This window comes from Coffea arabica, chromosome 3e, assembly GCF_036785885.1.
Source record: "Coffea arabica cultivar ET-39 chromosome 3e, Coffea Arabica ET-39 HiFi, whole genome shotgun sequence".
Taxonomy (NCBI): Eukaryota; Viridiplantae; Streptophyta; class Magnoliopsida; order Gentianales; family Rubiaceae; genus Coffea; species Coffea arabica.
This window is the reverse complement of record NC_092315.1, coordinates 8,555,573-8,573,365: the sequence shown is the minus strand read 5'-3', so window position 1 is coordinate 8,573,365 and position 17,793 is coordinate 8,555,573. Positions and strand designations below refer to the sequence as shown.

At 35.3% G+C, this 17,793-nt stretch overlaps 1 protein-coding gene across 1 annotated transcript; it reads left to right on the top strand.

Moving 5' to 3' along the window:
• The first annotated feature begins 13,843 nt into the window (after positions 1–13,843).
• On the top strand, positions 13,844–14,545 carry LOC140038347 (uncharacterized). Its single transcript, XM_072083681.1, has one exon. It carries the CDS (start codon positions 13,844–13,846, stop codon positions 14,543–14,545), a length of 702 nt encoding a protein of 233 aa, XP_071939782.1.
• The last annotated feature ends 3,248 nt before the right edge of the window (positions 14,546–17,793 follow it).

Genomic DNA, 17,793 nt, shown 5'->3' with positions numbered 1-17,793 from the left:
ACATTATTTGAAATCTTTTAATCGTCGCATTCCAATATTCTTCACCAATTGCACTGAGATATGGTACTTCAGGACTAAATATCTCTTCATCTTCCTCTCGCGGTCTAAAAGAATCTTTATTAGGATCTAATGATCTGACGATCATTGGAGTACTTAATATATGTGCCTTATCCATATAAAATCGCTTTAATACCTTCCGAGTATATGCAGTTTGGTGGACAAAAATTTCACTTTTTAAATGCTCAATTTGTAAATCAAGGTAGAATTTTGTTTTTCCAAAATTCTTGATCTCAAATATTTCTTCAAATATTCAACACTATTTTGAATCTCTTCAGGAGTTCCAATTAAATTTAGATCATCAACATATACCGCAATTATCACAAAATTTGATCCATTTTTCTTGGTAAAAACATATGGACATATTGGATCAATGGTATAACTTTCTTTAGTCAGACATTCATTGAGGCGGTTATACCACATACGTCCAGATTGTTTTAGCCCATACAGAGACCTTTGTAATTTAATAGAATAAATATCTTTAGAATTTGATTTGCATGCTTCAGGCATGTTGAATCCTTCGGGGATTCTCATATAAATATCATTTTCAAGATTCCCATATAAATATGCAGTAACGACGTCCATTAGACGCATATCTAATTTTTCATTTACTGCAAAACTCACAAGATATCTAAATGTGATAGCATCCACTACAGGTGAATACATTTCATCATAATTAAATCCAGGCCTTTGTGAAAATCCTTGGACTACAAGTCTTGTTTTATACCTCACAATTTCCTTTTTCTCATTTTTCTTTATCACAAATACCCATTTATATTCTATTGGTTTTACACCTTCAAGTGTTTGGACTACAGGTCCAAAAACTTTTCTTTTAACCAATAAATCCAATTTAGATTGGATCATATCTTTCCACTTTGAACAATCATTTCTATACCGACATTCATCAACCGATTTAGATTCATGATTCTCATCAACTTCTATAATATCAAGTGCTACATTTTATTAGGCTCCAATTAAATTTTTTTTTTTTATGATTTCATTCTCTTCATAAGTTGGCTCTTCAGGAGCAATCTCTTCAAGAGGTTAAATTTTGTCATGACATTTAATCTCCGGAGATATATGAAATCAATTTATACCTTATTTAGGTAGGCTGGCCTTAAATTTATTTGTAGCACTTGTGCATGTCCTTCAGGGACATCAATTTTAATCAAGGTATTTCATGCAGGAATAGTTGATTTAATAACTCTTCTGGAGTCGATAATATATCTGACAACTGGTTTGCAATTTTCTGCAAATGAATAATTTCTTGAACTTCCAGTTCACATTATTTTGTATGAGGATCGAGGAAATCCAATTTTTCAGGTGATTTCCTTTCGGTTGATTTCTTTCTCCCCCTAATGTCGGGAATCGTAACTCATCAGAATAAATAAATCATTTAATAGATCACTCATCAAATATTTTACGATATTTAATCGTAAAAAGTGATTCATACCCGACATAAATTCTAAATTTCTTTTGGAGCCATATATAATATAAAGGGGGTATGAAACAATTAAAAGTATGGATGTCCCTTTGTATTCCCAAGAGGATTAATTCATGATTTATGATTACATTATGTATAGAAGTTACAATTCATAAATCTATTCATGTAGTGGAGAAACCGTTTCATAGGTTTCTTCATATTATTGTAGTAATGGATGTTTAATAGGATTTATGTACCTTTAATCTTGTAGTGCCTATATATAGAGGTACATTGAGACCCTTTTGGAGGACTTTTGTATCTTATTGGAATATAAGAATATTACTCTCCATTTCTCTACTTCTTTCTCTACTTCTTTCTCCAATATTTCACTTGATATTATAGTAGCTTATTTGATTAATTTTATAACACGTTATCAGCACGAGTCTCTACATTTGAACAAAAGGTGAAAACGGAGCCTCTACCTTGAGTAAAAGTGAAACAAGAGATTCTGCTCGTATTTTTTTCGGCAATTTCTATCTACTTATTGAGGTAAATTTTTGACACATAAATTTATTTCAATTTCTTATGCCTAACATTTGAATGATCGAAAAATACAAGTGCCTATTGCTGAACAATTACTAAACACAAATATATACTGGTTAACATCTTTGAGGTAATATTTCTCCCTTTAATTCTATTTATTTATCTTTAGAATTATTTGTTATAAATACTTATATTCTGATGCAATGAATTTTGGAGATGCTATTATAGAAAATCAATTATATTTGAGGATCTATTTGTCCTTTGAAATATTTAAAGAAAAAGATTCGACCACCTGAAGATGGTCGTTCTTTAACGAAAATATTTGGTCACTAGAAGATGGTCATTATTTCAAAAGCCTGGTATGATAAATTTACCTGTGGCTACAAGAACATAATTCTGCAATTTTCAGAATTACTTCTCAGTTGAAATTGTGCCGAGAAAATTTTACTCATAAAATATATTGAAAATGATATTCTCTACAATTGATTTCTCGAATATGCTCCTGTTGTAGCAATATTGAGAGAAAATTTGAGAAGTATTCTGTACTTATTGTATGTTAGTTCTGGTTCATTCCCAGAAGTGAATGTGACTAAATTTCAATTTATTAGTTATTGTTGCTGCCATGACTATGATTTTGGTAAATATATATTTTATCATGACAAGAGAAAAAATTACCACTTGAAATGGGATAATAATGATGAGGACAAGAAAATAAGAATTCTAAAGATAAATGTCCCGAAGTACATTTGACGAATCAAAATTATAATATCATCTTCACATGACCAATTTCTTTAAACACCCTGAACGTGTATGATGATTGATTTAATTAACTTTTCTTCCTGAAGAAGAAATGGATATTAAATATTTGGGATCAAAGGATTATGGTGATGATATTTGTCCCATAAGAATTATGGTGACAATGATATATGTCTCATTAATAAGTGCTACTACATATACTATATTCCAGTAAGAGAGACAAACACAATCAATAGTTGTGCTCAAGTGATTGAAAACTCCAGAAGAGTCACTACTATATTTCTCTTTGTAGGAGAAAATTTTATCATAAATAAAGCACTACTTTTTACCATGTCTCGAAAAATTTATTGAATTTGAATATCCAAATTGAGACACTAAATGAGACAATGACAAAGATCATGTTTAGAAATCAAATGAGATAAAGGTTAATTATATTATAATAATCATTCGAGAGAGAAATGATTATCGATATAGTTGTCTTCATTCTCATTTGATTTATAATCATCACCTGTAGTAAACAAGAAGTTTACTGATTCCAATGGATATATGATTTGACAAAAGTGAGAATATTTGAGAGCCGATAAGTATTTATACATACCCCCTTTATATTATATATGGCTCCAAAAGAAATTTAGAATTTATGTCGGGTATGAATCACTTTTTACGATTAAATATCGTAAAATATTTGATGAGTGATCTATTAAATGATTTATTTATTCTGATGAGTTACGATTCCCGACATTAGGGGGAGAAAGAAATCAACCGAAAGGAAATCACCTGAAAAATTGGATTTCCTCGATCCTCATACAAAATAATGTGAACTGGAAGTTCAAGAAATTATTCATTTGCAGAAAATTGCAAACCAGTTGTCAGATATATTATCGACTCCAGAAGAGTTATTAAATCAACTATTCATGCATGAAATACCTTGATTAAAATTGATGTCCCTGAAGGACATGCACAAGTGAATGGAGAGTGATATTCTTATATTCCAATAAGATACAAAAGTCATTCCAAAGGGTGTCAATGTACCTCTATATATAGGTACTACAAGATTAAAGGAACAATCAATCCTATTAAACACCCACTATTACAAGAATATGAAGAAACCTATGAAACGGTTCTTCCACTACATGAATAGATTTATGGATTGTAATTTCGATACATAATGTAATCATAAATCATGAATTAATCCTCTTGGGAATACAAAGGGACATCCATACTTTTAATTGTTTCATAACACAGATCATATTCACAAAGAATCTTGCAAGGCCTAGTTCCGTTGGCTTTTGCAAGGAAGTATCTGCCATTGACATGCTTAGAATCTTTTCAAAATATCTCTCCATTAACAGGCTCAGAAGGATATCTTTCCTATAGGTGCATGTATTGTATTCACGTAGAAAATAAAAAAAATGATAATCAAAAGTATATTCAAGTTAATCTAGTGAAAACATTACGGATTTGTTTCTTATTTGGATAGTTATATATTCCATTAGCCTGCAAGAGGAAACTGGGTAAAGTGCTTTTAAAAATAGACACTAGTTGTTGCTTTTGCAGATGTTTTGTTTTAATAAGCTCATAATAAAGCATTTGTATTGTTTTTTTAAGAGTGAGTGGATTCAATGAGAATCCTTGCCACTTTTTGCTGCAGATTTTAAGTTGCCTTCTCAAATCTTTAGATATTGTTCTGGACAAGGCTTTTATAAGAAGCTTTGATATCACTTTATTGGTTTTTTTTTAAGGTATAAATTAAGAAACAATATCTTAATTAGTGTTGTAAAAAAAAAAAAAAACTGCTTACAAAAGGCTTGTATTGAAGGTTGAAAGTAACTTTATGTTTTTCATTTATCAACTCACTATTTGTGGTGTTTACGTTAAACAAATTAATATAATTTCTAACTAACAATTATCCTAAAAAATCTCAACAAAATATAATCTAAATCTTAGCAAAAATATTTGTTAACAACTCAACATGCTTTTTTGTTAACAATATATCCTAACAACTAAATTTATTTAATAATTAACTAAATTATTCTAGTGCCAAATGAATCTATAAAAATTGGCATATCTCAACAATTTGCACACAAGTTGTCTACACACATGTAGTGCATTATTTTTTAAAATAATTTTATTATTCTTAACTTAGCACAATAAAGAACCTAAACATACTGAAAACCATAAAAAATGTTTAAATAATAAAAACAACTCCAAAGAATCTCTTCTAAATATGCTCATCTTGAAAAAGAGAATGTAACAAATCATTCATACTTGTTGCAGATCTTGTAGTCTTGTTTGCAAAGCATTTTCCTCCAAAATTTGTTATGTTTTCCATGAACACATTTCTTAATTATCTTTTTATCATACATACATCAAATCGCTATAATACATTTTCTACAAAAATTCTAAAAAATGGCAATTCAAATCTCCCATCTTGCAGCGAAAAAGAAGAAATAGGTGACTTTTAAAGAGGGATCTCTCTGTAATTTTGAGTGAGAAATAAAGGCAAGAGATTCATGGATAATGGATGGAGAAAATAGTATCCATTACCTAGTTGTGACTGAAAGATTAAGCTAAAACCTCATATATGTTCTATTGTATAACCCCTATTCTGCTGCTTTAGTTTTTTTTTTTTTTGCCCCGTTCTTCTTGCTTTCTTGACTACTCAATAGCCAGAACCTTTGTTTAGAGTTTCTTTTTTTCTTTTTGGGATTGGATTGTAAATTTTTTAAAACAAAATTTTATGTGTTTTTTGTAAATATTTATTTGTATTATTTTAAATTATTTTAAATTATTTTTTTATCTCATATATATCATATCAAAAAAAATGCTACAATGATTTTTCCCTAAAACTCTTCAAAAAATGCAATCCAAATGGGCTCAAGAGAGGAATTTCCCAATTTTTAGTGAAAGAAGGGAAGGAAGGAAGGAAAAGGGTGAACGAGGCTAACCAGACAGAGATAAAGAGATTATAAAAGTCTCACCGCCAAGAGATAGTCTAGTGGTAAAGTGGGCTCTTGAACTGAACAAGGTTCTGGATTCGAATCTTTCTCTAAACTTAAACCTAGCTATCGAACTTGGGTGCGTCGTGGGGAGCTGCAGCGTATTCCCTTGTTTGGTGTGTCGGCTCAAGTCCAAAATGACTCGAGTCGGGCATGTTCTGGGTCACAAAAAAAAAAGAATTATAAAGGCTTGGCAAAAACGAAAGAAAATGTGAATGAAAACACAGTAACGACGCGTATTAAAAGCATTTGAAATGTCAAAAAAGCACCAATCCATTACCAGATTGCAGTGTTCATTTGTCAACTCTCCCTTGTTTTTCCAGTGTAGATATGTAGATTGTAGACAAGGCTATCGCAGGACAGAAGTTCCAACTCCAATTCCACACTTAAAAAGTGCAAAGTCAAGTGTGGTAGCTTTCTCACATCAGCTCTATTTGCCTATTCTTGAGATTTAACCATCTGCTTCGTTTTCTCTTTTGAGGTATTCTTCGTCCTTCACTCTTATGTCTTAGTATTTGTTACTGATGAAATAAAGGGGTAATTATGTAGTTGTTGAACCGTTTTCTTCAGGGGTGTTAGGACCGACCCAGGAAATAGACAAATCCAAATTAGGACAAAGTAGGCGGTATAACCGACCATATAATAGATAGGCGGTAGATACCAGCCATATAATAATTAGGCGGTAAAACCGACCATATAAAGACGGATAACAAAGCAAATAAAAGACACAGAAGATTTACGTGGTTCGGTCAAATTGACCTACGTCCACGGGCGAGAGAGGAGCAATATTTCTACTATGAAGAAGAAATACAAAAGACCGTAGGAAAGTGGTTCCTAGGCCAATAGGCACTTACAAAAGAGTTTAGAAAATATTCCTAAACTCAAAACAAGAGAGCCTAAAATATTTGACTGAATGGGCTAGATGACTCAAGAAGCTAATAGCCCATATAACTCTCTTGAGTGGTGTGATCAATTCCTTCATAAGGCTCCCTTATTTATAGGAAACCAAAAGAAGAATTCCTTTGGCTTCTACCGATGTGGGACAAAGCACCAAAAGTATTTGGTCAACAAATGCGGCTTCAATAAATCTCCACCTTGATGAGTCCCCAACATCGAGAGATTATAAACTTGCTCCACCTTCTCCATATAAGCCCCAATGGGCTTAAATCACCAATAACGAACACCAACCAAGTCCAAGCACTGCTTGAACTTGTAAACTGAAAGATGTTTCGTAAACATATCGGCTGGATTGTCCTTAGTATTGATTTTCTGAATAAGAACTTTTCCCTCAGCAATGATATCCCGAATGAAGTGATACTTCACATCAATGTGTTTCGTCCTCTCATGATACATCTGATCTTTAGTCAAGTGTATGGCACTTTGAAAATCACAGTGAATATCAATAACACCTTGATATAGACTTAGCTCGCTAAATAAACTCTTCAACCACAAGGCTTCTTTGATTGCCTCGGTCACAGCCATATATTCTGCTTCAGTAGTAGACAAAGCTACGACAGGTTGTAGAGTAGCTTTCCAACTAACAGCACAACCGCCAATGCAAAATACATAGCCTGAAAGTGATCTTCTCCTGTCAAGATCCCCAGCGTAGTCTGAGTCTACAAAACCAACCAAAGTGTTATTATTTCTTCCAAACTCCAAACATGCATTTGAAGTACCTCGCAAGTATCTGAGAATCCACTTCACAGCCTGCCAATGTGCTTTTCCAGGGCAAGACATATATCTGCTAACAACACTGACTGCTTGTGCAATATCGGGACGAGTACAAACCATTGCATACATAATACTGCCGACTGTACTGGAATAAGGAACCCGTGCCAAATAATCTTCCTCTTCATCTGATTGTGGTGATTGAGCAGCAGATAGCCGAAAATGGCTTGCAAGAGGAGTAGATACTGGTTTAGCATCTTTCATGCCAAAACGCTCCAAAACTTTCTCAAGGTAATTTTTCTGGGTCAAGAACAATTTCCCTACTCCTCGATCTCGCTTGATATCCATGCCAAAAATTTTCTTAGCTGCTCCCAAATCTTTCATTTCAAATTCACTATTTAACTGCAGTTTCAAAGTGTGAATTTCTGACAAATTCTTGGCAGCAATGAGCATGTCATCAACATAAAGCAGCAAATAAATGAAAGAACCATCATTTAACTTCCGGAAGTAAACACAACTATCATACATGCTCCTCAAATAACCATGACCCAACATAAAGGAATCAAATCTTTTATACCATTGTCTTGGAGACTGTTTCAATCCATATAAGGATTTCTTCAATAAGCAAACATGGTCTTCCTTACCTTCAATTTCAAAACCCTGGGGTTGTTTCATATAAATTTGTTCTTCAAGTTCGCCATGTAAGAAAGCTGTCTTAACATCAAGCTGCTCTAACTCCAAATCATACATAGCAACTAAAGCAAGTAAAACACGAATAGAGCTATATTTAACAACAGGTGAAAATACATCATTAAAATCAATACCTTGTACCTGACTATAGCCCTTTGCAACCAATCGTGCTTTATATCTTGCATCTTCAACCCCTGGAATACCTTCCTTTTTCTTGAAGACCCATTTGCATCCAATAATTTTCTTAGCTGACGGCGGCTTTACAAGAACCCAAGTTTCATTCTGATGAAGAGATTCAATTTCTTCATTCATCGCAATCAACCACTTTGCAGAGTCATCACAAGAAACTGCTTCTGAATAGGTGGAAGGCTCACCAACTGCATCAGTTTCTTCTGCAACAGACAAAGCATATGCAACTAAATTTGCATATCTTTGTGGTGGTCGAATGTCTCTCCTTGCTCTATCTCTGGCTATGGAATACTCTTCTTCTTCTGAACTATCTTCAACAGTAGATTCAAGTGTATCTACTGACATTTGTTGAATAGAAGATTTGGTCTGAGAAAGACCAGAACTGTCAATATCAAACTCCACCTGCTTCTGTGTACTATCAGTAATACAAGGACTAGAAGACTCCTTCTTAGAAGATAACATAGACAATTCATCAAAAGTAACATCTCTACTGATTACAAATTTTGGGGATTTGGGATCAGGACACCATAATCTGTATCCTTTCACTCCAGAAGCATATCCAAGAAAAATGCACCTTTTAGCCCTAGGCTCCAATTTTCCATCATTCACGTGCATGTATGTTGGACACCCAAAAACTTTTAAATTGGAGTAATCAGCAGGAGTACCTGACCAAACTTCCTCAGGAGTTTTGAAATCAAGAGATGCAGAAGGAGAACGGTTGACAATATAACAGGCCATATTGATCGCCTCTGCCCAAAAGTCGTTTGTCAACCCTGCATTGGAGATTATACATCTTGCTCTCTCCAAAAGCGTTCTGTTCATACGTTCAGCCACACCATTTTGTTGAGGCGTCATCCTGACGGTGTGATGCCGAACAATTCCTTTATTCTTGCAGAATTCATTAAATTCACCTCCACAAAATTTCATGTCATTATCTGTTCTCAACCGCTTAATATGCTTTCCTGTTTGTTTCTCAATCAAAACTTTCCATTGCTTGAAAGTTAGGAAAACATCATTTTTATGCTTAAGAAAATAGACCCAAACTTTCCTTGAATAATCATCAATAAAAGTCAACATGTACCTGGCATCACCTTTAGAAGGAGCACGAGAAGGACCCCATAGATCTGAATGAATGTAATCAAGAGTACCTTTTGTCTTGTGAATTGTTGGTGAACTGAAACTGACTCTTTTCTGTTTTTCAAAAATACAATGTTCACAGAATTCCAATGGCCTGGTACTTTGACCACAAAGAAGTCCCTTTTTGCTTAGTATGCCCAAACCTTTTTTGCTCATGTGCCCCAAACGCATATGCCATAATTTGGTGATGTCTGTATCTGACAAAGATGATGTTGAAACAGCAGCAGCACCTGTAACAGTAGATCCCTGTAAAATATATAGAGTACCAGATCTGTGTGCCTTCATAACAACAAGAGCACCTCGAGTGATTTTGAGAACTCCGTCTCCACCTGAATACCTGCACCCTATAGACTCAAGAGTGCCCAAAGAGATGAGATTTTTCTTCAAATCTGGAACATATCTAACATTTGTGAGCGTCCTCACAATACCATCGTACATTTTAATCTGGATTGTGCCTTTGCCAACAACTTTACAAACAGCGTTGTTGCCCATTAAGACAACTCCACCTTCAGCTGATTCATATGTTGAAAACCAGTCCCTGTTGGGACACATATGATACGAACAACCCGAATCTAAAATCCACTCATTGTTAGACCTAAAATTATTTTCCGTTGCACAGAAAATAGTTCCATCATTCTCATCAGCTGCTATACTAGCTTCAGCAGATTCAGTATTTTTCTCAACAAATTTCCCTTTTTGCTTTTCTTTATTTTTCAATTTAAAGCAATCAGAAGTAACATGGCCCTTCTTTTTACAATAATTGCACACCACATTTTTATGTCTGGACTTGGATCTACTTCTATTTTCTGTGTTTCTCTTTTCAGATCTACCCCGAACAAACAAGCCATCGGCTTGACTCCCACTAGTTTCCCCAGTAATGTCCCTATCTATCTGTTCTTTAGATTTTAATGCAGATTTAATTTTCCGATACGAAATTGTTTCCTTTCCATAAATCATAGTATCGCGGAAATGCTTAAAAGACTGGGGAAGGGAACACAAAAGTAATAGGGCTTGATCTTCATCATCAATTTTCGAATCTATATTCCCCAAATCCATAATAATGGAATCAAATTTATCAAGATGGGAGAGTATAGATGTACCTTCAGACATCCGAAACATGTACAAACTCTGCTTCAAATATAGCCGATTCTCGACTGTTTTCTTCATATACAAGGCTTTCAATTTATCCCACATAGCCTTGGCCGAAATCTCCGTTGCTACCTCACGCAATACCTTATCGGAGAGATTTAAAATTATGCTGGATCTGGCCTTCTTATCCATATCGGCGAAATCCGCATCCTTTACATCTTCTGGTTTGTTCTCGATTCCGTGAATCGCTAGATCAACTCCGTCTTGAACAAGAATGGCCTCCATCTTGAGCTGCCACATTCCGAAGTTGACATTCCTGTCGAATTTCTCGACAACCGTCTTTGTTATCGTCATTGTTGCCACAAAATCAGTAACTTAAAATTTGTCTCAAAAATTGGCTAAACAAATATGCATAGTTATTAAACCCGGCCCGGCCCGGCGGTCGAACCGGTCAAACCGGTGAACCGGGCATGAGACCGGGCTGGGTTTCAAATTGGATCGTTTAAGCAGTCAAACCGTTGATTAGTCAACGGACCGGCGGTTCGACCGGACTAAACCGGAAACCCGGCCGGTTTTGTCTAAGAACCAGGTTTCATATAAAAAATTTTATGCTTATGCCGAGAGTCGAACCTTGTACCTCTGGTACAAAGCAACAACGACGCAACCGCTAGGCTACTTCATGAGATGGTGATAAGTTTGCTTACTTATACTATATAAACATTTTCAATTTTATCTTTCTTTTTCATTTCTCTAAAACAAATTTATTTGGAATCTTTTAATAAAAATTTATGACCCCCAAACTTATGAAATGGACTTCAAAAATAACATATTACATAATTCATTTTAAAAACATATATTATTTTTAATAATTTTTTGCACTTAAAATTTATAAATAAGTCAGATAATTACACTAAACATAGATAAAATTTTATACTTGAAATTTGGTGTATTACTAAATAAGTTTATATTTTATTGATTCTTATATGAATTAATTTTTTTATAGCAAATTAAATTATATGAGCATTTGCTATGACATTATTTATTATAATTTATGTCATACATCCTATATCAACATTTATAATATATAATATTTAAATATATGTAGTGACCCACTGGTTCAACCACTCACCCACCGGTTGAACCAGTGACCCGTTGACCCACCTCCTTCGCCGGTCTCCCCTCCGGGCCGAGTTTAATAACTATGCAAATATGCAAGTCTCGTGAGCGGACCCCACAGGGTGAGCGGGCCCCAAGGGATGAAAAGACCCCACAAGGTGAACGGGCCCCACGGATAAACGGACCCCACAGGATGAGTGGGCCCCACAGGATGGACAGACCCCACCAGATGAACGGACCCCACCAGATGAACCTGTCTTGCAAAATATAATAATCAGCTCTGATACCAGTTTGTTAGGACCGGCCCAGGAAATAGACAAATCCAAGTTAGGACAAAGTAGGCAGTATAACCGACCATATAATAGATAGGCGGTAGATACCAGCCATATAATAATTAGGCGGTAAAACCGACCATATAAAGACGGATAACAAAGCAAATAAAAGACACAGAAGATTTACGTGGTTCGGTCAAATTGACCTACGTCCACGGACGAGGGAGGAGCAATATTTCTACTATGAAAAAGAAATACAAAAGACCGTAGGAAAGTGGTTCTTAGGCCAATAGACACTTACAAAAGAGTTTAGAAAATATTCCTAAACTCAAAACAAGAGAGCCTAAAATATTTGACTGAATGGGGTAGATGACTCAAGAAGCTAATAGCCCATATAACTCTCTTGAGTGGTGCGATCAATTACTTCATAAGGCTCCCTTATTTATAGGAAACCAAAGGAAGAATTCCTTTGGCTTCTACCGATGTGGGACGAAGCACCAAAAGCATTTGGTCAACAAATGCGGCTTCAACAAGGGGTACATGACTTTCAGTTCCTATCTTCAGTTAGGGTAATATGCAAATATATATCCATAAAGTTTCGTCTGGTTCTGTTCATTTAGATAATACTTCTATTAATTGCATAACTCTGCTTTGATTCTGGCTTTAATGTGTTATTGCTTGTTTCTACTAAGGAAATTATGCTACCATGGACAATCACACATGTACCTCCTTCCATCACCATCCCTGAAAGCCTCATACAGAGGAAAGTTTTATCTTAGAACTTTATATTAAGCCTGCTGCCATGAATGGAAGTCTCTCCAGTCATTAATACACAAAATTTCGTTCTGATCCTTGTTCTACAACCTTCCAATCTTCTTCCTAACGTACTATATAATGAAACTTTCACTATCCTGTATAATAGAACATAAGGCACAAGATGAATATTTTGCTCACACCTCTTGTTGCAGTCAAAACGGAAAACAAAAGAAAGCTTTGCTGTTTATTTTTTTTTAAATTTTCCCTCCCAGTTTAAAGAAATCTTATTGGTTGAAAAAGTAACAATTGGCTCCCCATTACTTTCTGCTTGCCTTATTGCCTTATTTTGAGCATTCAACAAACATATATATGTACTTTTCTTACTTTTTCTTTTGATTTCTTCTTTCCGGTTCCAAGTTCAAAAGAGTTTTCTTCTACTTATCAACAGAAAAGGGACTGGCAAGAACAAAGTCAGGTTTCATCAACTGACTGGAATGGAAACTGAAGAAAAAGTTGTAATTGTTGTTGATCCTGGAAGTGAGGTCAAAATCAGTGTCAATTCTTCCAAGCCGATCCCCCCTGGGCAAGTAGAATTACCAAGGTACACACACTACTCTGCAAGCGCAGTACATTTAGCATCCTTGATCAACGATAAGTTATCCATGCTAGCTTCAGATCCTCTTAATTATGGTACAGTTTGTATCTATAGAGTTCCTGAGAAACAAAGGAGGAAAAATGAAGAAGCCTATACGCCTCGGTTAGTCTCGATTAGTCCCCTTCACCACGGTGATGTCCAGTTGAAAGCCATGGAAGAATACAAATTAAAGTATCTAAACAATTTCCTGCACACCTTTAAAGTTCCATTAGAACTTTTGGCAGAATATGTCCATAGTCAGGAAAAGAATGTATGTGGGTGTTATGAAGATACCTATATCCGAAATCCCTTTAAATTATCCGAAGTGATTTTGTTGGATGGAATTTTTATTACTGAGCTCTTCTTAAAAAGCTATTTTCCTGAAATGAGAGAGATGGGTGACATGATATTTGAAAATTGGTGGGTATCAAATGATACAGGCTGCCAAGATAGATTGTATTGGCGATACACTAAATCAGGTGTATTTATAGTAAAATCTGCCTATGATGTGGCAATGGAAACAAGACAGTATCAACACATGAACAGGCTGAGGAGAGATAGTGGAAGTACGAGCTATGATCAACAGAACTCAAGGATCTGGAAAAGTGTGTGGACACTAAAGCTGAAACACAAGCTGAAGCACTTCATATGGAGGTGCCTACATCACAGTCTACCAGTAAATGAACAAATACAGAAGAGAACTGGTAAAGGAAGTCCAATGTGTCGCAGCTGTGGGGAAGAGGTGGAAACACTAGAACACATGTTCTTCTTTTGTGACACTGCGGAAACCACATGGAAACTAGCACCTCTGCAGTGGGATGGATTAAGGGAGTTGCGGGGAAATTTTGTCAAATGGTGGGAAGGGATGTTAGGAGCAAAAAAAAGAGAACAAGGACAAGAACACATAGCATTAACTGTAAATATTCTTTGGCAAATATGGAAGGCAAGAAACAGGAAAACCTTTGAGGAAAAAGAAGCAGACCCAAGGAAGACAGTGCAGAAGGCTATAGTAGAATGGGATGAATATACAGAGACCCAAAAAGATATAGCTGGACAGTTCATTCAACAAACAACAAACTCTTGCAAAGCAGAGAAATGGAGACCACCACCAAATAACTCCATAAGGATAAATTCTGATGCTGCATTCTCACAACCCCAAGGGCTGATGACTGGCACCAACTCCAGATGTGAGTTCAAAAACTGGAGGCTCAGGTAACAAATATTGATGTTAATGTGCATAGCACGGCACAGAATTTAGCGGCGTTTATGCACCACGTGGGTGTTGAACCTCAACTTCCGCCTAACCCGCTGCTGTTTTGACAACTTCAGGGGAATTTCGTTGCACTTCTTCTTACTTTTACTGTTTAATTGTCACATTGAGGGCAATGTGTGCTTTAAGTGTAGGGGGAGATTTGGATTTAATTGGAGTTTCTTTAAATTGTTGCTTATCTTACTATTGTCTTGATGAATAAATGTGGCATCTCACTCGTCTATTGCTGGTTATGATTTATTCTATGAATTTAGTTTAAGTGGCAAGTAAAAGCATGTTATCTTGGTGAATATCATGAGTTTAATGACTTGGTGCAAATTGTGGTTAACGTGTTTAGGCAATATAAATATTTTACTAGCAATTGTTGTGTGAATTGGGCGATTGTTGATCTCAGTTCTCCATGTTAGGAGATGACGTAGGCTATGATCTTTAATTATCTGATATTCTGGTGCTTTAATTGTAATTAATAAATGACTCTACTCCGCTAGTATCGTCACCTAGTAACCGGGAGCCTTCACCACAAGTGTCGACTTTCGCGTAAAAAAGTGGCGATATCTATGAGTAGTTAGTCCTGAAGTTGTGAAAAGTTGAGTAACTGGGCTCTTTCATCTAAAAATGTCAGAGTTCACGTCAAAAGATTTGAATAGCTTGGGACTGAGCATTTATCGAAAAATAAAAAAAATTAAATAAAAGAATTCTCAAAAAAAAAAAATGTGTAAGCTTATGATCATGTTGGCCTGCCGATCCTTGTTCTTCAATGTTGAGATTTTGGTTGTCAGTTGACACAATTGCTAACTTTTGCTAGTTTAATATTTTGATTTCTTAGACGAATTAGCTATGAATTGGACGAGTCTATGATTTCAAGAGCTAACCGGGAGAATTATGTCTTGACACTTAGCCACTAAAACTTGATTTTGGTGTAAGCACAGCTTGGCAATAGACGACATGAGAGCTAGTTATTGTTGAGTTTAGTGTTCCCATGCTTGAGGACAAGCATGATTTAAGTGTGGGGGGAATTGATAGGATGTTAATTGTTAGTAATTTTATTGTTAATTCTCCTCTTTATCCTTGCAAAATATTGTTTTAATTGTCAACATATATTTATATTTGGCATTTGGATATAATTTCAGAAGGTGGAGCAGAAAAGTGCTAAAAAAGGGAACCTTCTTGAAAAGATTTCTCCACACGTGAAAGCTTCTAAAAGCTTTACACAATTGGTCCAGTGAAGACCAACATCCATTCCTTTGCTGATGAAGAAGAATTGAATTGCATATCTCAATTCAGCAGGGACCACGTATGGATTGATTTAGAAAGTTTGTCCTGCTTTTGGAAGATATATTCATTGGCCATGATGGACATGTGATAATTGGATGTAACTTTCCAATTGCTTCCTACGTAGCTAGTCCCTTAAGAGACTAGTGCTCCAATAAAATAAGAAGGCACTAGATTGGTGGGCTCATGGAGAAAAAGCTATGAAGACTAAATGCTTGCATTGATATTAGACTAGTTTTCTCTCCAAGGGGGGAAATCGGACGAGGGCAGAAGACATTAGACTAGTTTTAGTTTTCTCTCCAAGAAGCTCTGTAGGTAGAATAGGTAGTTGATTGGTTTGTTGGATTTTGGGTGTGAAGTTTTCTTCAGAAGTTTGTTTTATGTTTCTTCGGTCTCTTTCATTCAACTAGTGTCTTCCATGAAACTAGTTTTATTGCATTAGATTACGGAGAATCAAATTTTCATTTTCAGTTACTAGCAAGAGTTATTTATGTCTTCGAATTCAATTAAATTGCGTGAAAATTTTATCATGAGGCGTGGCTAATCTTCTCATCTAGTCAAGGATCAACGCGAAGACGCAGTCCCAAATATCTGTGAGATCTAATTAGTTTTTACGCGTTCCTTAATTTGTTAATATTTGCATGTTTTCTATTTCAATTTCTATGGGATTATTTTGTTAATTGGATATCAAGGGCCCGATGTGCAATTTGACTTATTAATCTCCTGTCAAATTCATCAATTAAATCCGTAATTGTTTAATTGGTTAATATAAGTGGCAACTAGTATTTGCACATACTAGGGGAACATGCAATCTGATTTAAATAACCCTCGTAGCGTGTTATTAATTTGGGTTAGGCTTTTCTAGTTTTTAAAGCAATTAGGAAATTAATTCCTACGGTCGTACCTAGGAGTATTTTCTGGTTAGGGGTAATCAATGGTCGTACCTTGGTTATCAATAAATTAAAGAAAAACTGGTCGTTAGAGCTTATCGGCGACTATAACTAACCTGTTAATAAAATTAAGTTAACATTCTTTGCATCAATGATCGGATGAATGGACTGTGTCTGCGTAGTTGTATCCTTGGCTAGAATTTATTTATTATTTATTTAATTGCTATTTACATTCGTATTAATTAATTATTTATTTTTGGTTAAATTGTTTTAATTATTTTTAGTTTATTTCTGATAAAAATCCCCCGTGTCCTGAACTTGAAAAGAATCAAATTTTTCCCGGTCCCTGTGGATTCGACCCTACTTACTACTATACACAGAAAATTTATTTTTTTCGAGTAGGTATTTATTATTGCACAGGATCGACACCTGTCAATGGTGATCCAAATGCTCTTGCAAATGTGCTTCCTAAACTGTTGAAGAATCGCTTCGTGCAGAGCCTCTGTTTTAAAACTCAGCCTCGAGGCTTCTTGCAACTGTTCATTACATCATTCTTGGCTGTATCTAGTAGCCAAGTTGGGAAGGAATCCTTCCAGAAAACATCTTCACGCAAGTCAATGGCAAATTTGTTTGCCCTTCTAGTGAAGGAACTGAAAAACGACTCGCATTCCACAAACTCTAGTCCAAGTCTACGAATACCCTCTAGCACGGTATTCAAGAGGATTATAGTAGCGTGACAGACAAAGTTACAGACAAACTACGATACCGTCAATCCTTAATTTTGCACTAAAAAACACAATTTGGAAACTGGGTTACCCCAGTTGGCCGATTTAGTCGATTTGGAAACTGGGTTCACAACTGAGAGTTGATTTCTAGGATGTAAAAGCTTGGATTTTTAATGTGAAGGACCAATTTGTTTCATTTTAAATGTGAGGGACGAAAAAAAAAATTTACGAAATGTGAGGGATAAAACAGATTATTTTCCCTTTTTTTTTTCCCAAATTTTCATTGGCAGATCTAGTTGGTCATAGT